At 36.5% G+C, this 27,181-nt stretch overlaps 1 protein-coding gene across 13 annotated transcripts in view; it reads right to left on the reverse strand.

The window, feature by feature from the left end:
• Bcas3 (BCAS3 microtubule associated cell migration factor) overlaps window positions 1-27,181 on the reverse strand; it is a 502,679-nt gene that overhangs the window by 234,507 nt on the left and 240,991 nt on the right. For 11 of the 13 annotated variants that reach the window (XM_074046239.1, XM_074046241.1, XM_074046245.1 and 8 more), the window contains 2 exons: window positions 25,814-26,010; window positions 21,575-21,672 (listed from right to left, as the gene is read on the reverse strand). In XM_074046239.1, coding sequence (XP_073902340.1) covers window positions 21,575-21,672; window positions 25,814-26,010 — 295 coding nt within the window. Of the gene's footprint in view, window positions 1-1,699; window positions 18,411-18,430; window positions 19,875-21,574; window positions 21,673-25,813; window positions 26,011-27,181 lie in introns of those variants that run through there. The other 2 variants (XM_074046249.1, XM_074046250.1) reach the window with 2 other exon arrangements.

Below are 27,181 nucleotides of genomic sequence, written 5' to 3' on the forward strand. Positions count from 1 at the left end.
TTTGCCCTTATCTCTAATTTTGCTGAAGAGAGAGTATAAGCAATAATAGGAAGGAACAAGGGTTTTTGCTGGTTGAGATAAGGATAGCTATACAGGGAGTTGACTCACATTGATTTCCTGTGCATGTGTGTTACCTTCTAGGTTAATTCTTTTTAATCTAAACTTTTCTTTAGTTCCTGGTCCCCTTCTCCTATTGGCCTCAGTTGCTTTAAAGTATCTGCTTTAGTTTCTCTGCGTTGAGGGCAACAAACGCTATCTAGTTTTTTAGGTGTCTTACCTATCCTCACCCCTCCCTTGTGTGCTCTCCCTTTATCATGTGCTCAAAGTCCAATCCCCTTGCTGTGTTTGCCCTTGATCTAATGTCCACATATGAGGGAGAACATACGATTTTTGGTCTTTTGGGCCAGGCTAACCTCACTCAGAATGATGTTCTCCAATTCCATCCATTTACCAGCGAATGATAACATTTCGTTCTTCTTCATGGCTGCATAAAATTCCATTGTGTATAGATACCACATTTTCTTAATCCATTCGTCAGTGCTGGGGCATCTTGGCTGTTTCAATAACTTGGCTATTGTGAATAGTGCCGCAATAAACATGGGTGTGCAGGAAAGGCACCTACTTTTAAGCATAAACAGCCACTTCATAAGCAGCAGTATGGTGTCACTGCCTCAGTATTGAAGGACCTGGGACTCTGAATGCCAGGTTTCTACTGAAGAAAAGTGAGGCTTGCAGAGGAAGGGAGGTGTCAAGGGAGGGGGAGTACACCTCACAAAGCCTCAGCTTCCTGTCTGTCCAGAGGAAACACTTCACCCCTGTGGCCCTTCCAATGCAGGCTGGATGACACATCCTCTGGAACCCCTCAGTGGTTCCTGAGGGCTGGTAAGTGCCTTCCACAGGACTGCTGTCTCCTGTGCTAACCTCCATATAGGGTTGATTGACTGAAGCTCAGAGCTGATTACAAAATTGGGGGACACACACAAAATGGGAACAATATAATCATTCAAAACTTGCAGGAAGGATGTTTATATTCCGAGTAAAACATCCAGAAGTATATATGTATCAGAGGTTTGTCTTTACCTGACTTCTTTTTGGGGCAGGGGGCAGCACTGGGGTTTGAACTCAGGGCTTCACACTCGATAGGCAGGCATTGTACCACATGAGCCCCTCCACCAGCCCTACATATACTGCCTTGGTAAGTTTTCCTGTATTTGTTTGTATGTATCTTTATATATACTGTTTCTAAAACAACTGTGGCTTATCTTCAGAAGCAATACATTTAAATGTATAACATAAACAAAAATATTACTATTCCTAATAGATGAGATCTTAAATCAATCAAAACTCCAAAAAAGTACTCTACCACTTGACCCACACCTCTGGTTGATTTTGCTTTAGTTGTTATTTTTCAGATCTGATCATGAGATTTGGGCCCAAATCAGTCTATCTCTAGTTAGGATTACAGGTGTAAGCCAGTGTAACCACCTCAAATGGATTTTCTATTTCCATGAATTTGCCTATTGTACATATTTTATGTAAGTGGAATTACACAGTATTTGTCCTTTTGTTTCTGATTTTTCTTTTTTTAACTCAGGGCCTACACCCCGAGTCACTACACCAGCCCTTTTTCTGTGATGGGTTTTTTTTGAGATAGGGTCTCACAAACTATTGAGCCACCAGTGCCCGGCTTATTTCTGACTTACTTAACTTAGCATAGATGTTTCTTTTTTGTTGTTGTTGGTTTTTCTTTTCCTTTTTCTCTTCTTCTTTTTTTTTTTTAAATCTCTTCTTTACCATAGATGTTTCTAGAGCTCATCTATGTTACAGCATATATCAGAACTTCATTCTTTTTTATGTCTGAATAATGTTTCGTTACATGGATAGCCCATTCGTATGCTGACAGAAATTGGGACGCTCCACATTTTGGTTACTGTCAATAATGTCTCAATGAACACTGTCATACAACTCACAGTTTTCAATTATTTTGGTTATTTACCTAGGAGTTGAACTATTGGGTCACATAGAACTCTATTTACTTTTTGAGGAATTGCTACACTGTTGTACACACAGGTTATAATATTTTATATTCCCAACAGACTGAAGGAGGGATAATTACTCTTTTCCTACCAAACTGACATCTTTTTCTTTTCAAAAAGCCTAGCATTAGGAAAGAGTAAGGAAGGAAATGGGCAATGTCACACTGAGGTGAATGGAGCACACATTGGTACAGCTTGACTAAGGGTAAAATGTCTTACAGTGCACACATTTTGGTTCCAGAAATATCCTAAACAAGGAATTCAAGATGATCACAAGGATTTTTATAATTAAAAAAATTATAAACAACCTAGAAGTATAATGATGGAAGACTAAAAAAATAAATGATTCAACCATAATTAAAATATCTTTTTCCAATAACTTGTAATGACTTAAAGGAAGTCTGCTGATATGTGTGACAAGTTTCAAAATATCATATTGTCAATTTAAGAAAACATTTTACATATCGATTATGTACCTTAATGTTATAATTATATCTGTGAAATGAAATTATTAAATTTTATTGTTCATTCTCTTGAATTTCCCAAAACTTCTAGAATAAACATATTTAAATATAGAGTTGCAACAGTTTTTTAAAATGAAACACCAGTATGTGACAAATGAATTCAACCAAAGTAGCCTCACTCCCTTTCTTTCCATTATTTTCCCCTGCAATGAACCCAACAGGCGTTAAGAATTCTGTAGGTTTTTCCTCTAACGTCAGCACAGTCACAGCTTTCCTAAGTTTTGGTTTCTAGCCACACTCCACTTAAGTTTTATGGAAAACCTCACAAGTGAGACTAGGTTCCTCCCAAGTTTTCTGTGATCATTTGGTTAAGACAATTAAAGGTCCAAGGAAAGCAAAGGCCAGGTTTTGGGGTAAACCACCTGGGTGGAAATGTGGGCAGGCGTGAGATTGCTTTCCAGAGAGCTATGCCCTGCAGCGGGGTAATTTTCAATAAACATAAGTACAGAATATTTAAATAGCACCCAATTTACTATTTATTCTCATAAAGAGGGATAAAAGAGATGGAGGTATAGATATGGTCCCATTAAAAGCTACAGCTGAGCCAACAGCATGAAGCAAAACCACGGAAGTTACCTGAAGTATGTTTTGTACAGGTTGTGATGATAAAAAGCTTCATAACTTCCATTTCTCAGCTATTCCTAGATTTATGATGCAACCTGGTACCCTAGCAAAGGATAACACATGCTTTGGCCAGGAAATTCTTATGTATTTTGCAGTGGTTATTTGTGGACCCATTAGAAGATTAGGTTGATGAAGCTCACTTTAAAAATGCTCTACTCCAGGGCTGGGCAAAATTACTCTGCTAAGCAAAACGCAGGGCAAAAGTTTCAAGTAGTTTGTGTATGGGGGAGCATAGTACTGGGGTTCAAATTCAGGGCCACATGCTCACTAGGCAGGAGCTCTACCACTTGAGCCGTGCCCACAGCTGGTAGGTAGGTTTAAAAAAATTTTTTTTTTTGTTATAGAGGTAAGAAATCATTTTCTCTAAAGCCTTGAAGTACCTGGGGAAAATGAAGATGCTTATAGAAACTACTGATGTTCTAAATCATTTTTCCTATGTTCCACAGTGAAACAACTCTAAAGCAAGCCTCTGGTATTTCCTTACTTTCTCCTATTCTCCTTCTCCTTCCTTTTTTTTTTTAAGGGGAGGGGGGTAACTAGGGTTTTGAATGCAGGTCCTCATGCTTGTCTAGCAAGTGCTCTACCACTTGAGTCCAGTCTTTTCTATTTTAGTTATTTTTCAGCTAGATTCTCGTATTTCTTGCCCAGGGCTGTCTTGGATTGCAATCTTCTCTGTCTCCCAAGTAAACAGGATTACAGGTGTGAACTATAGAGCCCAGCTCCTTACTTTCATTTCTGCTGAAGAAGTTTCTTTATGCAATTATGTCGGATGAAAAACTTCTAACATCTGTACGTTTTAATGTTTCTTTCAAAGGAGAAAAGTGTTTTTGCTACCCCTTGGTCAATATCTTGCCTCCTTGAAGCCTAGATTAAAGTCTCAGCATCTTTGCTGACATGAGTGTATGGGTAGGGAGGTAAAGTGGGAGAGAGGACATCAAGCCCACCCAACTCCTGGAATTGTTACAGAAAAGACAGAACTTTCCAAGTAGAATAGTCATTTTGGTAAAGGAAACCATTTGTAACTTCAGAAAATTTTTTTCTTTCATTCCAATGTATCACGAGAAAAATCCACACTGCACTGTATGGCTATAAAACTTTGGTTTACAGAAGGGTCAACAAGAGCTAAAATCAGTAATGTCATACTTGAAGAATCAAGAGTGGAAGGCAGTGATGCCTGAACACTTCCAGATCCCAATGAAAAGTCTCACCAAAGCTATAAGCCATCTGCCAAATTTATGCCAAGAATAAACTTTTTGACCAAGTGAAAAGTTGCATATAGGGACAATTCAGCATTCTGGGAAAAGTTTTTCCTTAATAGAGATGAAACAGGAATATCGAAATAGGAAGATAGGGACCAGGAAGGAGAGCTACAGACAGAAGACAAACAGATTGAAAATTAAAAGAGAAAACCAAGCGCAAAGTCAATATGACATGATCAAGAGTGATGGTGGCTCTGGCAAACCTACTGGCTTCATTTCTTGTTTTAGGTTGAGGAAAATGTATGCATGTTTGAAAACAAGTATGACTTAGCCAAATACATTTAGGCAAAAGTATTTTGAGATTCTTTTAAGGAGAAGAGGAGGCTAGAGAGTTAACTACTGTGCCTTGGTCCAGACCAAACACCCATGAACTGGTAATTTCAGGTCAGTAGGGGGATTCTAGAGTTTAAAAAGTCAACATATTCCTTGTTAAATCATAGCAATTAATGTTTTCCTTTAAAAGAGTCTCAGGTCCTCATAATACTGCAAATGTATCCAAAGGACATAGGATCAAAGATTTTTAGAATGCGAAGGGTGTATGAACTTGTTATAGAGTCAAGTGAGAATCAGGAGACAGAGTCAGCCCAGAGAATAACTGATAGCGGGGAAGGAGGGAAGTAGATCTCTTCTGGGATTTAGATTTTAGCCTAAAATATCAGCATCTAGTCTATTATTTCTGGAACGTTATCATCTTATTGAAGGGCAGATGAGTATGTAATACTGGCTCTGGAATAATACTGCTGGGATTCATCCTTTGAATTACCACATCTGTTTTCTCAACTTGCAGTTGGGACAGCAGTATAACCTATTTTGTACAATGGTCATGTGGAATAAATATAACACCTGTAATATATATTAGAAGTAAAATAAAACACAGGAACATTGTAGAAGCAATCACTGCTATTATTGAAGGAAGATAAAGAGATCACAACTAACATTTAATGAGTTCTTTTACCTATCTGAACAGTGGTTAGGAGCTTTATGTATGTTACATCTATGATTTTTCAGAACTTTTTATATTCTTGTTATTGAAAAAGAAACTGAAAGTCCTTCACCTAAATCATTTATAAAAATAAGAATCAAAACTACATTTGACCTCAGAGATCATGCACTTTCATACCTCTTCGTTCTAAAAAAAACCATCTAATTATAAAACATGTTCGTGACAAGGAAATTCAAATTTCTTTGAATTTCACTGCTGAAATAGGAGATAGTATAGTGTACTTACTTTCTCCAAACCATAGCTTCATCTGAAAAATGGAAATTATAACAATACATTTATCTCATGGGATTTTGTGAAGAATGAAGGGTACAATGCATGGGAAATGCTCAGTCCAGTGTATTAAGCAATCAAATGTTACGTATTCAGGTTATTTTTTTTAGTCTTAGAACCATATATGTTAAAGCAAACTATAGTAAGAGCTGGTAAAGGTATCACCACAGAGCCTTTTGACTTGTTAGTATTTTGATCATATCAACCAGATAGTTACTTACCACTTTGCAGATGAAAATTAGAGGCATTAAATTGGTCCACTACAAGCTTATAGTTCCCAAACATTAATGGGCAAGAAATGAAAAGTGAACACACTTATCTCTCAGGTATTCTTTTGTATCAGATTTCCTCCATAAGATTATTGAAAAGCCAAATATTGCTACATAATCTGAAATTACGGTACTCTTGAATAGATACTATACAACAAGAATAATTTTAAATATGAAAACACTAGTCAAGAGGATGGGATTTGGAGAGTTCTTAAAAGTTTCAAAGTGGCTAAGAGCTCTTGGATCTTTATAGTAATAAATATTGTAGTGTATGGTGGTCTATTGGGAATCCTCACTCATATGTTATTCCATGGTTGAAGATCAAGGTGTCAGGTCCACTTAGAATCAGTGTGTTTTTGGCTTATTTTAAGCCACATATTTTGAAAAAGCAATTAATATATCTAAGAGAAATATAATCACTTTTCTTCCCTTATCCCCTAGCCTCTCCATATAGAAGAAATTAATTGTGAATTTCAAACATGGGAATTCTTTTAGTTTACATTTTCCCTCAAGTACATGGAAAAGACATATGACCTTGGAAAACACCATCCCTTTTTTCAGCTGAAGAAACCATTACATGATTAATAGTAGTTTTCCCTGCTAAAAATAACTGTTTACTACTTAAAGGATAAGAGTCTCTCTGCGACCTGCATGGAAATCTGGGTGAGTCATGAATACAAGAGTCTTCAAGGGCTGGCGGACTGGCTGAAATGGTAAGAGCTCCTGCCTAGTAATGTGAGGCCTTGAATTTAAGCTCCAGTGCTGCCAAAAAATAAATAAAAATTATAAAAATAGTCTTCACTCATTAAGAGGTTCAGCATTTTAAAATAGTACATTTCTGTGATGCACATAGTATATGGTATTCAGCATAAACATATCTGGAGGCTGAGGCAGGAGGATCCCTTGAGCCTAGAAGGAGTTGAGGGGCAGCCTGGGAAGATCAAGACCCTATCCCGGTCCCTTAAAGATGAATACAGGCTATACACATACCTTGATGGTTATATGAATGAAATTAAGTTAGGCTACCTTATCTGAAATGCTAGTTAAAGTCTTGGAAAAAGTAAAGATTTTACAGATTCACATCTTACTCTACCTACTAGCTATGTGACAACAGACAAGTCATATAATAGACTTACCCTCAGGGTGAATTGTAAAAAAAAAAAAAAAAAGTAAAGCAAGAAAAACTAGTTAGATATTAAAAACAGAGCTTTATTTATGTTTTGCATAGATAATACATGCATGTGTTCTACTTCTCAGTTATGTACCTAATCTCTCAGTTCCCCTTCTAGGAGGTAACTACTCTTTCTAATCAAATGCAAAAATTTGGTTTGACATTTATGAAGTGCCCATTATGTGTCAGATCTGTTTAGGGAGCTATGGGGAAGACAAGGATGAGCTCATATTCTAGAAAGAGAAATACACCCAAGTAACTTTAATATGAGGTGATAAACAACAAAGTATAAGAACACAAGAGAACAGAATTATTTAAGGGAGTGGATTGAAACAGAGTAAGATTAAGAACAGAAATTAAGCCAAATGAGGGCTTAGGCCCTCTAAGAAATTGGATCCCTCATCTAGCTATAAAAACTCTATCAGAAGAATTCACTCATAACCAAGAAGTTCTGACACCAGAAAACAATGTCACAGAGTTGGCAGTGTCCTGCTTAGGCACAGAGAAACAGAAGGGGGAAACAATTCTCTTTCTAATCATACAAACATTCTTTATTTGAAAACTATATATAAACCCATCTGAAGAAGTAATTACTAACTGGGAAGTTTCAAGTTCAATTTTTGGTGCTGTGTGTGTGTGTGTGTGTGTGTGTGTGTGTGTGTGTGTGTGTGTCTTTTTTGAGCCTGACTCTTAATCCTTTGCCCAGGCTGGCTTTTGAATGCCTTGGTTCATAGGGTTTCTCTGACTTCAGACTCCTGAGTAGCTGGTGCTACACGTAAGTACAACCATACTATGCTTCTATAATTGTTATATCCAAATTCAAGATTCAAGAAGTCATTTAGCACAATAGAAACCAACTATTATGCCTCCTGGAGTAGCTCAGAAAAAAAATACTTGTTGGCTAAGTGCAACTTGGGTCAGATTTCTCTATGTTAAATATCCTGTGCCCAAGATAGGATTGCTTAAAAAAGAGCCCCCAAAAATCTGAAAGTTAGGCTAGTATGACCAGAAGACAAAAGCACATCTCTACTTTTTCTTTTTTTTTGTCCTTACTGTATTGGGGGTTTGAACTCAGGGCCTAAACCATGAGCCATTTCACCGCCCCTTTTTGTGATGGGTTTTCTCTTGAACTATTTGCCTGGGCTGGCTTTGAACTGCGATCCTCATGATCTCTGCCTCCTGAGTGGTTAGGATCACAGGCATGAGCCACCATAGCCTGGCAAGCACATCCATTGTTGACCACTGATGGCAGAAAGCAGAAACATTCCATTCCATGATTAATGCTTTGCAAAGATAACCTGAAAAAGTTTTCCATGCTGAGCCAAATAGAACAAAGTACAATTCAGTTAAGGACTATATAATTCTTAAATTCTTATTGTCTGCCTTAAGAAAAATCTATCAAAGATGAGAAATATTCTGCTTAAACATAGGCAACTTTAAAAGAATGATGTAAAAGATAATTTGAAACAATATAAAATATTTCAATTGTGCAAGGCCGATAGTTCAAATCCCAGTACTGAAAAAAAAAAAAAAAAAAAAAAGAAAGGATCAGTTGATCACACAAGAGGCCCAAACATAGAAATATTGATCAAGACTAACAAAGGACTGCTAGTCAAGAAAGCATCTTCTACAGCAGAGCATGGTGGCACACAGCTGTAAACACAGCACTCAGGAGACTGAGGTAGAAAGATTGCAATTTCAAGACCAGTCTGGGCTACATACTGAAATCGTCTCAAAACAAAAACAAAAACCAAACAAACAAACAAAATTAATAAAGAAAAAAAAAAGAGGGCTGGTAGAGTTGGTCAAGTGGTAAAGTGCCTGCCTACTAGCAAGTGTGAAGGTCTGAGTTCAAACCCTAGTATTTCCCTCTCCCCCAACAACAACAACAACAAAAAAGCATTTTCCAGTTTTCAGTGATAAAATGGAGAAACAGATTCAGTATTGCCAACTTTTAATCACTTGGTGACCCTAAAGCCTTATGTTTGACAAGGAATCAACAATGCCACTAACACTGATTATTTGCTCTGTGGCACAGAAAACAAGGCATGGGGAGACACTTGCTCTCTCAATGAGCCCATTATTACAAGATATTACTTTCCCCCTTCCCCTAGGCGTCCTGTACATAGGGGCCCTATAATAACAACAGCCAGGGGTATCTTCAGCCAAACAATGTCAGAGCAGTAAGGATCCATGCCTACTGCCTCTATGTTTACTTTTTCATAATGCTAATGAGAATAAGCAGGAACCCAATGGTACCAATGTCACGTCTTTACTCACTGCTGTCCATGAATCATACCACAGAGCTCCAAGAAAAGTCAAAGGTGTTGTTGTTTAATGCTTTGCTTCAAATCTAGGTATTTGGTCAATGAAAAAATTCCTTGAAGTTGAAAACATTATAATCACGAGCTGCAGAACTTTAAAGTCACAACTTTTGCAATACATGAGGATCATTTCAGAAGTGGTATTTAAACTTCAGCACCTAAAATCCTAATCCCTGTTTTGTGATTGTGTGAAAGCATCTTCAGTACTGTGAAGAATAGAAAAAGGGACAAGATCTCTATTTTTCTCAATTCCATGTACAACTTAGTCCTAGTGTTCTGAATATAAGCATTACCTTTATAACATCCAAATAATTATAGGTTCAGGTCAAGAACTCCAGACCATATTGGTTACATCTCTATGGAACAAGGACCCTCCAGCACTGTTTATATTCACTATAACAAGGATAGCTTTTAAGTATCTGTGACACTAAGAATTTTCAGTCCCATCAATGCCAGAAAGGGAAAGGGAAGGACCAGTCAGGCCTGTCAGTCATTGCCTGAAGCAACAAGGACAAGATGGGAATTCATCACACTGGAACTTCATGTGCCAATTGCATTCACACATTTTCACCACCTGAATAGCTGAGTCTGTTCAACTCCCACGTGACTCATTTCAGCACACGGTGTTTTGACATGAATATTTGATCAGGCAGGGTAGAAAGAGATTTGAACTTATCTGAGGTGTCAACATAATGTACTTTAAGTAATTCCAAGTATCAGGGACGAGGTGCCCTAGGTGTCTTATTCCTTGACTATTTCTGAAACGGACCTGTGATCCTAATTAAGTGAGATTAAATGAGATAAGACAAGTGAAAACACTTAGCACAGTGTTGAGCCCCTTGTCACTTATAAAACCGCTTCTTTAAATGGGTCAATTTCATCACTCTGTGAAATGTCTATGCGGTTTTCTATGCATTTATCCTAGCTGGGGTATCTGTGATTTTGGAAGGTTCAAGTAATGACTTCCAATAATTCTGGAGAATTCTCAGTCTTTCACATATCTTTTTGCCTGTTCCCATCTTTTTCTTCTGTATTTGTAACAAATTCACATAAGACACTTGTTATTTGTCCCCACATACCTTTGCTTTATTTTATTTATTATTTTAAGTCTGTGTGTACTCCTCTCTGGCATCTCCCTTTTTTTCATGGTTACTAGGGTTTCAACCCAGGGCCTCATGCTTGGTAGGCAGACACTATTACTGCTTGAGCCACTCCACCCCCAATAATGAAGTGCTTTTAGCATTGAGTTTCGACATTAATTAATCAATTAATTAATTTGGTGGTACTGGGGTTTGAACTCAGGGCCTCAAGCTTGCTAGGCAGGTGCTCTACTACTCGAATCACTCCACCAGACCTCCATTGCTTTATTACATTAACTTTTTCTCTTTCTCTGCTTTACCTTGGTAAATTTTCACTTGTATTTGAGTCCTTGATCTGTTTACCTGTTGCATCTAGTCTGTGTTCAGCCCACTAAATGAATTATTTCAGATATTATGTTGTTGAGATAGAGACTACCAGTTTGATTTTTTTCAGATTTTGTCCATTTGTTTCCTCATTATAGTACAGGAAACTTCCTAAATGTGATACAAAAACCCTACAACTAACATTAATACACTTTTACCCGTGTATACTAATATTACCCCTTCACCCTAGGGTTGGGACATGACTAAAATATTTAATATCTTTCTTCCTCCCTCCCTCCCTCTCTTCTTTCCTTCTTTTCTTTCTTCCTCCCTACCTCCCTTCTTCTCTTTCCTTTCTTCTCTTTCTTTCAATGGTACTAGGAGTTTGAACTCAGGGACTTACACTTGCTAGACAGGAACTCTACCATCTGAGCCATTCCACCAGCCCTTTTTGCATGGATTATTTTTGAGACAGGGTCTTCTTTATGCACAGGCTGGCCTGGACCACAATTCTCTTATTTGTATTTCCCTGCATAGTTGAGACAACACATGTGTATCACTGCACCCAGAAACTGGTTGAGATGGGGTGTCAAGAACTTTTTGCCCAGGCTGTCCTAGACCTGCAATCTTACCTATCAGGACTGAACCTACTATCATTTCTATTTAATTTTGTTATGGAAGTCTAAGCAAGTGTAATAAGGGAGAAAAAGAAATAAATATAATGACTGGAAAGAAATATAATCAACTTTATTTGTAGATAAGTACTTGATAGAAACTCCAAAAGAATCCAGAGGAATTTAGAAGATTTCTGGATATACATTTGATATACAAAAGTATTTTATTCTAAATGCTATAAAGTAAAAACTAGCCAGGTGCCAGTGGTTCACGCCTGTAATCCTAGCTACTCAGGAGGCAGAGATCAGGAGGATCTTGGTTCGAAGCCAGCCCAGGCAAATAGTTCAGCAAGACCCTATCTCAAAAAACCCTTCACAAAAAAGGGCTGGTGGAGTGGCTCAAGGTGTAGGTCCTGAGTTCAAACCCTAGTACCACAATAGAAAAAGAAAAAACTAAAAAATGAAATGAAATGCTATATATGTTAGTATAAAACACTAAATAATAATATAAATAAATTTTATGAAAGATGTGTAAGACTTCTGCATTGAAACTTACCAATATTAGGAAAAATGAAAGAAAGCCTAAATAAACAGGTATAAAAATCTGTGCATTTGAAGATTTTTTTTTTTTTTTTAAAGAAACCCAAGCTGGCTCCAGACTTCTGGGCATACTTGACCATCCTGTTGTGCATGACTACATTCAACATGTTAAAGTTGTGATTCTCCCAAACACCATGCATACATCCAGTGAAGGCTCATCTGAACACCTACAAGAATGAATAAGCTGAACATACACTTGCATGCTTGTGTGAATATATCTGTATATAAGTGAGTTTAAAACATATTTTGACTATGGACACATTTGTGCTAAAACAAACTCTCAAAACCCCAAAGAGTCTTGGTTATATGCATGATATCTGTGAACACTTAAAATAATTATGCATTAACAAATGACAAAACCTTTATGAATCAAAACAAGTATCATTCTTAAAAATTAAAAAAAAATTTCCAAACCAGAACTGTGATAAAAGTAACCTTTACCTTTTTGAGGGAAACCTCTATAATATACCAGAGGTAGACTCATTCTAGTAACTGCTTATGCATTCACCGTGTTTTGACACATTGCTTTGGTTGAAGCATGAGAAGAAATGTGGCCTCACTCAAATATGTAGTTGGAGAGGGACAAAGCGTATTCAGGATCTGGAACTATCTTCATTGAGCTAAAGAGTTGCAATATGGAACCTGAAATCACATCAATTACCTTTCCTACTGTTACATTAAAATTCTTTACAGAGCTTCTTTAGGAATGAATTATTTACTCAAGCATAAGTCTGTAAAACTGTGAATATGGTCATTTGGAAAATTCTGCACATTGCTCTAAAGTTGGTGATCTTTATTATGCAACATCAGAAAATCACATTAGTTAATATCACTATTTATCTCATTAGAAATAAAGTTTTGGGAACCTGTTATGCAGACACTTAAGTCCAAGGTTTCCAAATTTCTAATGTTTGATCAACAGCTCTAATTTTTTACTAGTACTAAACATTGACACTTGTTTTCCTCCAAGTAACAGGTTTACTGTATATGTTTTCAGTGAACATTTCTGCCAAATACGTTTGATCTTTCTGCTAGAATGATATATCATGTAAACAGTTGCTACATCAGTTTACAACTTTAATAAAACGCAATTGTTATAGCTGCTTTTCTTCAAGACATCTGTAAGTGTGTTCATTCCCATATTATATACAAACTGCTAAAAGGCTACACAAGGATAAAAATTTAATAAAATTAATATTAATTATTTTTTATTGCTTCAAAGATACTGTTAAGTCATATAGTTTCAAAAGACGCTGAGTGTGTAGCAGAGGCTACTAGCATCATTTGGACCCATTGCCATTTCCTGCTATGATGTCACAATTGCTTCTACACTATCTATACTAAGTGTCAGTGCACAATGAAAAATGAAAGGCAAATGACAAAGTGTTATTACAATCATTTGAACTTCACAAAAAGCTTGAAAAAGCTATTATAATAATTTGAACTTGGGGATGGGAGAGAGAAGGAGGGGGCAGTGCAGGGAGGAGAAATGGCCCAAACAATGTATGCACATATGAATGAATAAACAAAAAAATAATTTGAACTTCACAAACAGCTTGAAAAGCACTTAGGAATCTCTTGGGGTGATATGGACCACATTTTTGAGAAAAAACTGGTATATATGTACAAATGGACTTGTATAAAAATGCAAAGAGCCTGTATTAGCCAAGATAATAATGAAGAACAAAGGTGAAGGCATTAAATTATTGGATTTCAAATGTTACTAAAAAGCAACAGCAGTGAAGATTATATGATGTTAATATAAAGGCAGCAACATAGCAAATTCAGGGAAAATAACATTTTTCAAAAATTGCATCAGTTAGCTGGGTGCTGGTGGCTCACGCCTGCAACCCTAGCTACTCAGGAGGCAGAGATCAGGAGGATCTTGGTTTGAAGCCAGTTGGGGCAAATAGTTCTAGAGACCCTACCTCAAAAAACCCTTCACAAAAAAGGGCTGGTGAAGTGGCTCAAGATGTAGGTCCGTAGTTGAAACCCCAGTGCCACAAAACAACAACAAAAACCACAGCATCGATCAATGCAATTCACTGGGGAAAAGGCATATCTTTTGCATAAACAGTGGAGTAACTGGCTATCTGCATAGAAAAAGCTGAACACCTTGATCTCTACCTCACAACATGAATATTAACACAAAAAGGATCACAGTCCTAAATGTGATAGCTACAACTATATAATTTCTGGAGAATGGTATCTTTTCAAGACTTGGATAAAGGGACACCATTAAGAAACTGAAAGACTGACTGGAAGACTTAGCTCAAGTACAGTGTGATTGTCTAGCATGTGTGAGGCCCTGGGTTCAATCTCTAGTACTGGAAGAAAAAAAAAAAGTTAAACACTTGGGAGACTTGGGAAGGTGAGACAGGAGAATTGAGAATTGGAGGTCACCCTGAGGTACACAGCGAGACCCTCCCTTAGAAGAAAAAAATAAGGGGAGAAAAGGGGAAGAGAAAGACAAAAGGTAACTAACAAGTAGAAAATTCTTGTAACTCACATGTCTAACAAAAAACCCTATATCCAGAATATTTAAGAACTCCTGATATTCACAAAAGAAAAGAGACTCAAGAAAAACTGGCAAAAGATTACACAGTACATTACAAAGACATCTACCTGGCCAATAAGTATACCAAAGGCACTTAATATCACTACCTATTAGAGAACAGCAAATTAAAACTACAGTTAATCTGGGTGCCGGAGGCTCATGCCTGTAACCCTAGCTACTCAGTAGGCAGAGATCAGGATGATCATTGTTCAAAGCCACCCTGGGCAAACAGTTTGTGAACCTTGAAAATACCCAACACAAGAAAGGCCTGGCAGAATGACTCAAGTGGTAGAGCCCTAACAAGCAAGAGGCCCTGAGTTCAAATAGCAGTACTGCCAAAAAACCAAAACCAAAAACCAAAACAGTTCATGTTCACTAGAATGGCTGAAATAAAGACTAATGCTAAATGTAGTAAGGATGTAGAGCAACTGGAATGCTCACGCATGCTGGTAAGAATACAAAATATTATAGTCATTTCAGAATAATCTAGTGGCTGAACAATGCCACGCATAGATATATGTCCAAAAGAAATGTGTTCATATGTTAAAAACAAAACAAAAAGATTGGGCTGGCAGAGTGGCTCAAATGGTAAGAGTACCTGCCTAGCACCCCAGTGCCACAAAAAAAAACCCCCAAAAAACCAAAAAAACTAAGAAAGACTTATTCAGGGATGTTTATAGCAGCTTTATTCCTAATACTCCAGAGTGGAAAACGGATATATAAACTGTGGTATATTTGTACAATGGAATACTACACTGTAGTGTAAAAAAATTAATGATACAGTTGGATGAACTACAAAATTACTAAGCTAAGCATAATAAAAATATGCATGAAATAATGATATTTATGGAGCTCAATGTAGGAAAACTTAATTTATGATGGCCAAAGTGATAATCTATAGGTTAGAAGTAGCATTAACTGAAATGGGACAAAGGGAATGTTCTGAGTTGGTCAGTCTACCAAGTAGCTGACGGCACTGCATATACTATTGCACTTGGAAAATGCATTAGGTTTTGAAACAATCTTCCAGATAGTATATAGTTACAGGCTGAGACTAGAACCAAAGGTTCATGTTAGTGGTCCTCATTCTTTCCACTACACCAAGCTACCTGAACAAGGCTTTTCTCTAGAACAAGTATTTTCACTTTGATTTGCTTTGGTTTCTCTGTGACAGTTCTCAACAATATCCAGGGGAATGAGGATATCTGCTTCCAAATACTTATATGGATGATTCCAGGCTGCTTGTAATTGACCACTGGGCTTGTATTCTATGGAGACAGGCTCTTTTGTTTGTTTCTAAGTTTACAGATGGCACCTATAAACATAAGCTTCTCAGGTTCTTGAACACAATTTGAAATACAGTTTGTCACCTGTGTCACCAAGACAAATGGAATTCCTGGTTCAGGAATATTGCCCTCAACACTGTCCCTGTGCCACCAGTGTCAGGCAACTCAATACATGAACAGTCCAGCCTTGTATTAGGGATATAGTAATAAAGGTACAAAAGAGAAAATTTGATGTTTTGGTCAAAAACGATCCTTGGAAATACTGGTACTTTATTATAGCAACAAGGTTGGGGTGAGTTTCACCAAATCTTTTTCAAATTTATAAGGAAAATTTAAAATCACACCAAAGATCTGGTGCTTGCAATAAAGAAAGCAAAGAAAGGCATTAGTGGACAAACAGATTTATTCAAAGAAGCGATGTATCAGCAGAAGAAGCTTTTCCAACAGTTTCTTCAGTTTCTGTTTATTGTTTCTAGATTTTAAATGGGGGCAATAATTTTTTCCCCACTGTTAACTTGACTTTAATTTTCTAATAGCCTATAAGTATGAGAAAGAACAAATGAGAGGAATATTAAAATCAGAAAGATAAGAGGTGTAGATGAGCACTTTCCTGTTGGGCAAATCGGGTTTTTCCATGTTCTTAACCTCTAAAAGTTACTTTTGACTTTATACAGGTAAGAGGTGTTCAAAAGATTAGAACTGATTTAATGCACACACTTTGTCCTTTCTAACAGAAAAAAAAAAGCCAATCTTAAAATCTGAGTTTGAATATTGTCCCTTCTGAGGGATTGTTCATGGGTCAGCACAGAGCCTTCTTTTCATTTCACTCATATCCTTAATCCTCTTACGATTCACGCAGGCTTTGAAAAGCAGAGGTACAAGGCCAGAGTTTTCGTCACTTTATAATCACAAATAATATCTGGAACTGTATTAATAGAAAGCCATCATTTATTAAAAGAAATATCTTATTATTTCCAAAGAACATTATTATCTGGGAGTTATTTGAGTAAAACATTTGAATTCGCCTCTTCCAAAAAAGAATTCTGCATAGGAAGTCTTGACTTCCACTTACAGATGCAAAAAACCAACGACTAGGTGGGAAAAATGACTTATTGAAAGTCTCAGCAAAAGTTCAAGACCACGATTGTGAAGGTCATAGCTTCTAGGTATAGATCAGTACAGTAATATCTTTACATCTTACCACCAGCAGAGCTGGCTAATTCTGTGTGCCTCAGATAGGAATGGCAAATGTATATACAGTGAAATATAATCCTTAACCATGCTCCTCCTCTTTGCATTAGAAAAATTTCCACTAAATTAAATCATGCCTGTCTAAGAAATTGCCCTCCAGCATATATCTGATTGTAAGGTTTAAAAAAAAAAAAAGGTCAGTTACTTACCCAATCATACTTCTCTAAGATACATTATTTCGTTTTTGTTTTTCTGGGTGTTTTTGAACCCAGGGCCTCATGCATACTAAGCAGGTGCTCTACTAATAAGCTACATGCTTGACCAAAATTTTGGTTTGTTTGTTTGTTTTGCAGTGATAGGGATCAAGCCCAGAGCCTTGCACATGCTAGGTAAGAGCTCTACCACTGAGTGACACCCTATCCCCCACCCACTGCCAGTTTGTTTAAGGTCTGAAGCACTAACAGCAAAATACACAAAGCAGTCACAAGTTGTCATTATAATCAAAATCACGAAAAACCAGTTCAGGATTTTAAGATTATTATTTTTAAGATTATTACTATTAGGATATTTGGAAAAAACTGGAGCATGAAAATGACCTCTTAAATTAATTGATTTTTAATTCCTCACAAATTATTTATATTTTTCAATTTTACACCAAAAGTAATATTTCTCTTGTGTTAAGAACAACAGATAACCAGGCCTGTAACTTTCTCCCTGCTCTGAAGGATAAGAATTCAGTTTACTCATCTGTCACAACCATCCTTTTCCCACTATCATCTTCCTCAAAAATGTACATAAATTCAGCTGACCACTTCTTGTAATTTTTCTTTTCTTTTTCTTTTTCTTTTTTTTTTTTTTGTGACACTGCGGTTTAAACTCAGGTCCTTGCACTTGGTAGGTAAGTGCTCTACCACTTGAGCTATACCACCAGCCCTAACTTTTCATTATAAAATTTTACTTCATTGTAGTCTTAAATGGAGTCTCTTCTGCAGGCAAGCAAGGCATGTGTGTCCTTTATTTATGCCTTGATTTCTTTGTTGGTAAACATCGATCTCCATGGTAGGAGGGCTGGTTATTGAAGCCAGTGCCTTGTATCATGCTAGTCAAGTGTTGTACTACTGAACTGCATCCCTAACCCCTTTATAGGATCTCTTTGACTTGACCCCAAAGGTGCCATTAAGTTACCTAAAAGGTATAGTCTACCATGTGTGGGACGAAAACATCAGTGAAGAATCTGGCAGCTATCTTTCTACTTTTTCTTCCGAAGTCCTATGTGTTTCTGAAAACAAACAGCACATATTATGTGGTACAAACAATGAGAAAAGAATCTTAGATATCTAAAGCAAAAATAATTTATAGGGAAAAAAGTTAAGGAATTAATACAATGCTTTATCAGAAAATGGTGTTTATGTTTCCAAGACACTTTGTAATCAGTTCAATGTGGGATAAATTGAGCCTCCAGACCCATCTGCTCTAGAAACCTTTTTCTGATGTTAAAATCCTATTAAATGTCCATTTCCACAATGTTGTTCTCCTTAATGAAGAATGGAACATTTCATAATTATCTAACCTACAAATCTTAAGCAGAATAGTATTTTATCATCACCAAAGATAAGATGAAAGAGTTGTTATAAGAATAACAGCTAACTCCTCAAGTACTTACAAAGCTACTAAGGAACTAAATACTATATGTAGATAGTAAGAAGCTAGCCCATAGGTATCTAAGGGCATAGAATGTACCCTGTTCTTAAATCAGTAAGTTAATAAAAAAATATATGTACTTGAAGGAATGTGTTTCTAGGTAAAGGAGTAAAACAGACATTTACTACATGATAAAGAAACTATGGAGGCTGGCAGAGTGGCTCAAGTGGCAAGCATGAGGCCCTGAGTTCCAATACCAGTAAAAGAAAGAAATTATGAGGAAAATCTTAGCAAAAATGATACAATACCTTACTCATCTCTTTTGGTTTCACCAGAATAACATTGCTAAATTAACATATAGATATCTAAAACATAAAATGTAGACTCAAAGGCTTATATAAAATATTTTGAATTAGAAAACTGTGGTAACTATAAAAGTATTTTCTGAACAGTACTAAATTTTATTTCTGTACCTCTGAAAACAATTATAAGACATGGGATCATTCCACTCCCAGGTTAGACAGAGGTAGAGTTGTCACTAAATTTGAAGGATGACTATAAAATAGGTCATAGGGACAATTAAAAAGACAATACATTAAGTCATATAAAATACTAGAAACCTGATAAAGGAGACCTCAATGGTGACAATCTTCAAACAACAAGCAATTAAACTCCACGATAAGCATCTTTCTAATATATAGTGGACTCTCATGCATAGGTCATAATGAGAGAAGCACTTCCTGGTTTAGGAGTAATTACAAAAATTTATTACACTCGTTTTAATAGAAGAATCTAAATTAGAATTTCTTTTCATAAAGAACTCCAATCATTTAGCCTCAGTAGAAAAGTAATTCCGTTAACAACCGTGATCCAATTAGATAAAGTAGATGGAAGTTCCACAACAAAACATTATTCACTCAAAAAATGTGTTGGACAACATATACTCCTTATTCAAAAGGGTTCCAAACCATTTGAGAGGTAGCTGGAGACAGAATAATTCATAAAAGTCCAATTCCTCATCTATAAGACGTCTTTAGTTCAAAGCTAGAGAAAGCAGCACACACGTTTCATTGTCCTGGCTGTTTCTGGAGGGAAAAGAGGCCTAGAAAAAATAATAATAGAGCTTAGCCACCAAAAAAATCCTTTCCCTACCCAAAAGGTTGGTACTTTCAGGCAGAGGATTGAGGCCATAGAGTAATATCCTAGAAATTCCTAGGATGTATCTCTAATGGCAATGTACATAAGTCAAGGGTAAAGATCTAACTTGTTACTCAAAAATCAATTTAAATACTCCTTTCAGAGTTAAACCAATATATACAACAATTCACTGAAGTTTCTCCTTTTTCATGAGACAACTCTCCATAAAGTTAAAATTATTACATGTTAAATATGGATTATTGCCTCAGACTATATAGTTTTGAATATGCCAGCCTTAAAAACACATGGTAATTGTGTAGGCAGCATGGGTTTCAGGTAATGACTAGACAGGAAAACATTAGTAACACTGTAGTCTAGGAATGATTTAAAAGCCCAATATGGCTTACTCTTACAATGTTGAGTAAAATACTTCAGATTAAAATACATAACATTCCTCAGATTGTAAATGGTAATTCTTAGTACTGTCAGGTTTAGACTACCAAAAATAGTTAAGTTACCTATCTTAATATCCCATTTGATGCAGGGAAACAAAGATAGACATTGCCCATTTCTGTGTTCATTTCCAGGGGACAACCATGTTTTCCAAGTCAAAGCAAGGAAACAAGATTATATCTTCTAAACAAATAGTTTCCATTAAAAATTAAGGGGTAGCTCTAGATGTGGATAGCTCAATGTGATACAGGTATAATTCAATGACCAAAAAAGCCAGAAAGCTAAGAAAATACACAAAACCCATTAGCTCTGAAACTTAAAAATACATTAAGAGACAGAGTAACAAATCAGTTTTGTTGTGATGGTTTCCATTTTCTTTCACAAGTTTAAGCCTCAATCAAATCGGCAGTCTCCAGGGATTCTGAAATTGCCACAGATTAAAACCCTCTCCTCTCTGACTCAACTGTTTGACTAATGCTGAGTATTTAATAATTCTACTTGTGAGAGACTTTTTTGACAAAATCCGGCTGCATGCTGTCTTCAGATGTTCCCCAGCTGTACTATTAATGCAAGGCATCACTATCCTTACTTTATCACTCATCTTAGAGATGAGACAATATATCATTACAAACAGTTCAATTATTTAGTAGGCTTCGCTGTTACCTACAAAGGCAAAGGTTTCCTTCTAAGTACTAATGATACATATTCATAGGCTGATTCTAAGGATAGGAAATTAATAACTGTTATAGATAGACCAGAGTTAAGTTAATGAATTTCTAAACTTTATGCTTTCAATAATAAAACTATCCAAGCTATAGCATTTGGACTCTTTCTGCTTCCACAGATCAGGCACTTTGATATTCCACAGGCTGAGTAAATTGAATCCATATATTGTATTTACGTTCTGTGTCAAGGTTGCGTCTCTACATTTCAGTGATCAAAGGCACGACAGTCATCAACCCCGTAGCCTTCAATACTATGTTCATTATATTTAATCAAGTGCCAACTCCACCAAATCATTCACCAAACTTAATGTTTAAATGCATGGCACTGTTTAGTAATGAATATAGGCACAGTGCTATATTAAAACACAGACAATTCCAAAAGGAAAAAATAGAGGCAGGAAAATGAATATCATTTTCTATACTGTTCAAGAAAATAAATTTTAAGTGCACAGAAATGCCAAATGTACATTGGGAGGAGGGTTTCTACCTGAGGCAGCATCAATCACTGTGGAAACTCCCCTTCGATCAGAGACTGGACGGGATGACCCTGGCATGCTGACTGGGTCAGAGCGGACTGGCTGGATCCTGCAATGCAATTTAATTTAATTCACATATGTTACTGGCATGAACACTGTCACTTACTACAACAGACCTTAAATCAGGAATGTTGGAATAACCCGATGCATTAAAGAACCATTCATTCTAAAGCCAAACAAGAAAGGAGCTGGAGTCCCTAATCCTTACACAGAGACAAAGTACATTCTCTCCACTCCAGACCCCTTCTATGTTGTTCAACAGATTTTTAAGAAATGGATTGAAAAATGGACATTAACTTAAAGTCACAACAAAATGCTTTATGATGAAACCCTGGGCATTTGCAAGGGACACACAATGAGTTCTGAGATGCTTCTGATTCATGAACAGAATCAGAAGTAGTAATGAGTTCAGTAAAAGACAGCAAAGTATGATTTAAGATTTAGGGAACTCCCAAACTTTTAATAAAAGTTACTTTATATAGGATAACAAGCACAGGAAAACAAAGATGCGCTGTGGCTGCAGGGCTTAGAAAGGATCATACTAAGTAACCTCCATGAAATTAGTAGTTAGCATATAAAAATCAATTAGGACCTAAGCAAGACTACAATTTACTACATAAAATATCAGTGGTTTAAGAATGATGAAGGTACAAATGCCAAAGGTCTCTTTCTAGATGTATCAGAATAAATACTATTAACATAAAAATATCTGTACTACTAAGGTCTAGGCATCCTAGTCAGGCAACTTAGAGAAAGAAGATCTTGTTAAGACAATAGATGCGTCCATTTGTAGTAATCCATACAGCAAGTATGTACTGCATTACTTAAGGAAAAAGGAGAAACAAAACATGAAATACAAGGCCTGTATGTAGCTATCTGACATAGTACATGAACATTCATAAATTGAAGTTAAAAAAACTAAGGTTTGGAATGAGAAAACATATAATAAAAACACAGAATGAAAAGATGGAAGAATATAGTAAAGTACATAATTATGAAGTAGTCAATGACAGACCACCTATATTATGGTGGTCAGGTAAGATTACATTGCCTAGTGATGTTATTGCATCTTAGTTTGTGTAAGTGTACAATGTAATGTTCACACAATGACAAAACTGCCTGCCAACCAATTCTTGCTAAGTGACACATGAATGTATATACATGGTGCACATGAGATACAGATGATCTTATGGAAACAGGAATTGGGTGTGAATATACTATAGTTGGCCCTCCATTTTCATGACTTCATCTGTGGATTCGAGCAGACATGAATGAAAACATATGGGGGGAAACCCTCCATCTTTACTGAACACAGGCAGACATTTTTCCTTGACACTATGCCTAAACAATACTGCTTAACAAGTACTCACATAGAATTTATATTATATTAGGTATTTCAAGTAATAATGACTTAAAGAGGGGATTGCCTAAGTTATATGCAAATACCATGCCACAATAAAAAGATAAACATCCTTGTTTTCTGGTATCTTCAGAAATCCTGAAACCAATTCCACGTGGATACCAAGGGACAGCTGTAAAAGGATATGTAAAGATGAACAGGAGCATGAAGGTTTTAGCTGGGGGTTTGGTTCAAGTGGTAGAGTATCCTTTAAGTACAGAACTAGATTCTTTGATTTGCAAGTTAGCGATAAATGCAAGGAGTCTTGAAGTGCATGACTGGCTGAAGCACAGAGTTCACAAATATTATTGGTAGGGAAACAGATACCAGTAGTGTGAAATGTCACTTATCAATTTCAAACAAAGAATAGTTATGAAAAGTACAGTTTGAATGAAATGGAAAATATCCATATACAAATATTGGGCACAACTATGGAATACCAACCAATATTGCATTTCAGTTGATTTTTGTAGGGCAGTCATGGCAATTACATCATGTCTTGGCAGTGGTAAATAGCTCTGAGATGGTTGAACCTAAGTAAATTTGGGCCAGTAAGTAGGGAGATACGAGTAAAGGTTCTGGAAAAGAAGTTCTGTAGTTCTTGAGAGCATCAAGAGGCTAGTCTATATTTAACAGACCATATTTTGGTCAAATCATCCTAAGTAAAACTGCTTTCTGGTCTAACAAATTCCAATTGTTAACTCAAATTATATTGAGGTTTCAGAATAACCCAGAAGAGGGGGTGAGGTGTGAATATGTCTATGAATTAATGTGTTGAAGTGATATTTTTTCATAATAAAAAAGGAAAAAATAGGAATAAACTTGTTGGAAAGATAGAAATGTTTTGGAGTTAGACAGCGAGAACAGATGCACAGCACTGTACATACCAAAAACCAGTGTATTGTATTGTACATTTAAGATTGGGGGATTTTTAACAGGTGTATTGCACACATGTAATCCCTGCATTTCAGAGGCCGGGCTGAGCAATATAAAGAGACTTTGTATCTCAGGAAAAAAAGTGTATTTTATGTTATGTGAATTATATATAAATCAAAATGAAATAAATTATTGCTAATTTCTGAGATCTTAAGTGGTAAAGGAACATTTGTATATTCAGCTTCTCTTACATTATGTGTTTTAAAGGTCTATTCAAATATATTTCATTGAACATTTTTTACACTGGAAATCTCTGCTCTGAGTAAGGAGTGGCCATGGCATTGACATATCTGATACCTTTTGGGATTATTCCTCTTTTTCCCAGTGAGCAGAGGATGTACATAGGTAGACCATCATTACACTACATACTCCCCGCGGTATCTTATGGGGCACAGGATACAGTAATAGAAAAATTTAGACAAAGACTTCACAATTTAAAGGAAAAAGGACAATGACCTGCCATAGTGCCATATTGCACAGGCTGGAAGGAACATAGGTATGCAAGAACTGAGAAGAGCGATCCTAAACAACAATGAAGAGAGTTCAAATAATTGGATTTCTAGTGGGTTCCTGGGTGGAAAGTAGTGAAAAATGGATACTAAGAATAATGTGGTTCAAATCTAAATTTTGCATTAAAATTGTTGGGGGGATAAGGTCATTCTTTGTTTTTGAGACAATCTTCTTCTGTACCCCAGACCAGCCTTGAACTCAAGATCCTCGTAAATGCTGGGACTACAGGCTTGAGGTTTGGTTTGGTCTATTTTGTTTGCAGATCCAATTAAGGACCTTAGGCATGTTAGACAAGACTTCACCAGAGCTACACCCTCAGACCTAGATTTTTTTTGTTTGCACTGGGGTTTGAATTCAAGGTTTCATGCTTGTTAGGCAGGTGCTCTACAGCTTGTATCAATCCTCTAGCCCTTTTTCTCTGGTTATTTTTGAGACAGAGTATTGCCCCCCCTCTCCCCAGGAGCAGCCTGAACTTTGCTACTTCTATTTTAAACCTCTTGCATTAGATGGGATGACTGGAGTGAACCACCATGCTCAGCTTCCAGCTTTTCGATTAGAATGGGGTCTCCCAAACCACAAACTTTGTGTTCAGGGCTAGCCTCCAACTGGCAAATACATGTTAGACTGCAAAAGTAAAAAATATCTAAATTGCATTTAAAACTAAGCAGTGTGAGGGCACATCTCTAGAGTCCTAGCACTTGGGAAACAAAAGCAGAAGAATTCAGAGTTTTAGGTCCCCTGGGGGATATATGGTGAGTTCAAGGCCAACTTGTGCCAAATAGCTAATTATAACCTAAAACAACAAAAAATTAGGGCTAAAAATATGGTTCAAGTGATACAGCACCTGCCAAGCAAGTACCTGAGTTCAAACCCCCAGTACCACAAAAACTTAATTTTGTACACTTCTATTATGATTATGATATGTAAAGACTACCAGAATATATATTGTGAAGTTATAGTAACATTTTATTCATCCTAAAACTTTTTATAATCCAAAAGACAATGCAGGAGTAGATAAAAATCACAGATGAAATTTAATTGAAAGGTGATAACTTCAAAAAGATTAGGAACAGAAGACTTAATCAGACTTCAAGTATTTAGAAATATGAGCAAAGCAAAATCAGTTGGGGTGGCTTGTAAAAGTCTACTGAGTATTAGATTCAGAGAAAATACATTCTGAAACACAAATGTTTATTGGATGTAATCAGACCCTACACGATGATAGTAATCACACAAAAGAGGACATAAACTCCAAAGGAAAAATGTACATCGTACAGAGGATGCTCATCTCAAATGAACATACTAATTATATCATTCAAATAACCCTTTAGTTTTTACTTCCTACCTGAGACTATTGAGATCAAGATCATCTGTATCAAAATCCAAAAGAGGCTGTGGAGTGTCACTGGGACCATGAGACTGTAACACAGATGAACTCGATGATATGACTGTGGTTTGGCCTGAGGGGTGGATGGTTTTGAACTGGAACTGTGGACCCATCCACAGACGCCTGTGAGGTCCAGTATGTGTTACAATTTCAACCTGGAAAAGAGTTGGACTCATGACTGAAATGTATTTAAATGGACCTTTCACAATTCCTGCATCCCTTATTTTAACACCCTTTCTCCAAGAAGCCCATCTTAATGAAAGCGCTAGAGCACGCAAATGTGGTCATAATCACGTTCACCCTGCTGATGCTCACTGACATTAAAAGGTTGTGTAATATACACACACAGGCACATACACAGTGTACACATCACACATACAACATTCAAATCACATGAAAGCAAAAGGCTCTTGGACCATCCAAGGAAAAGCAAAGGTCTGAGATAATGTTTAACACCCAAAGACACTTTCCTGCAATATTATAATATTTACACTGCTTTCAAAATCCCAAGTGAAGAAATTGCCATGTATTCTCTCTCAAACTGTGTTTTCTTCAAAAAGGTATTACGTGAGAATGTTTTCTCAATATCAGAAACACTGACATAGGAGATTTACATACATGAAACAAAAATTCTTTGTAAGTTTCATGCTCTATGGAAGGGGTAGAAGATGTGGCTGATATCATTATTAAACACTGAAGATAAGGCAAATAGAAGATGTTTCAGAAAAAAAATGAAACTATTTTGTGATATTACAAATGATTATGCTTTTAAGAGATTAAATAAGCAAATCACTGCTATATCTGCATCTGTGCAAACACTTTAGACCTGGCTTGCCATGTGCCTTGAGTCTTTGTCCGGATTCTTTTAATATTTAATCACATTTCTCTGATTATGGTGATTAATTCTCAAAAAAAGTGAAAAGGTTCACAGAGTGGGGCTCTGTCTGTGAGTACAAGAGGGCAAAAGCATCATGGCCTTGGAACAATATTAACATTCCCACTTACCACAGGGGTAAAAAACTCAGATTGAGGACAGTGATTTCTGATTCAAGGAGCTGTATTCAACAATGTAAATTAGGCCACAGATAAAGCATTCTGTGTATTTTAAGCTCAAAACCATCAGTGTCACAAAGCCGAGAGGTAAACAGATGCCTGTGCAATTTCACTGAGGCGATGGCCAGATGTTCCTATATTTGCTCTCCTGTTGTGTGCAGGACAAACATATTGTATATATTTTCACACTGACAGCACACATTACCTCTTCTTCTAATTGAAAAGCTGAAGTGAAGGACAGTGGTTTCTTTGCCAGCATCCTTGGACAACATT

This window comes from Castor canadensis, chromosome 11 (assembly GCF_047511655.1).
Source record: "Castor canadensis chromosome 11, mCasCan1.hap1v2, whole genome shotgun sequence".
NCBI lineage: Eukaryota > Metazoa > Chordata > Mammalia > Rodentia > Castoridae > Castor > Castor canadensis.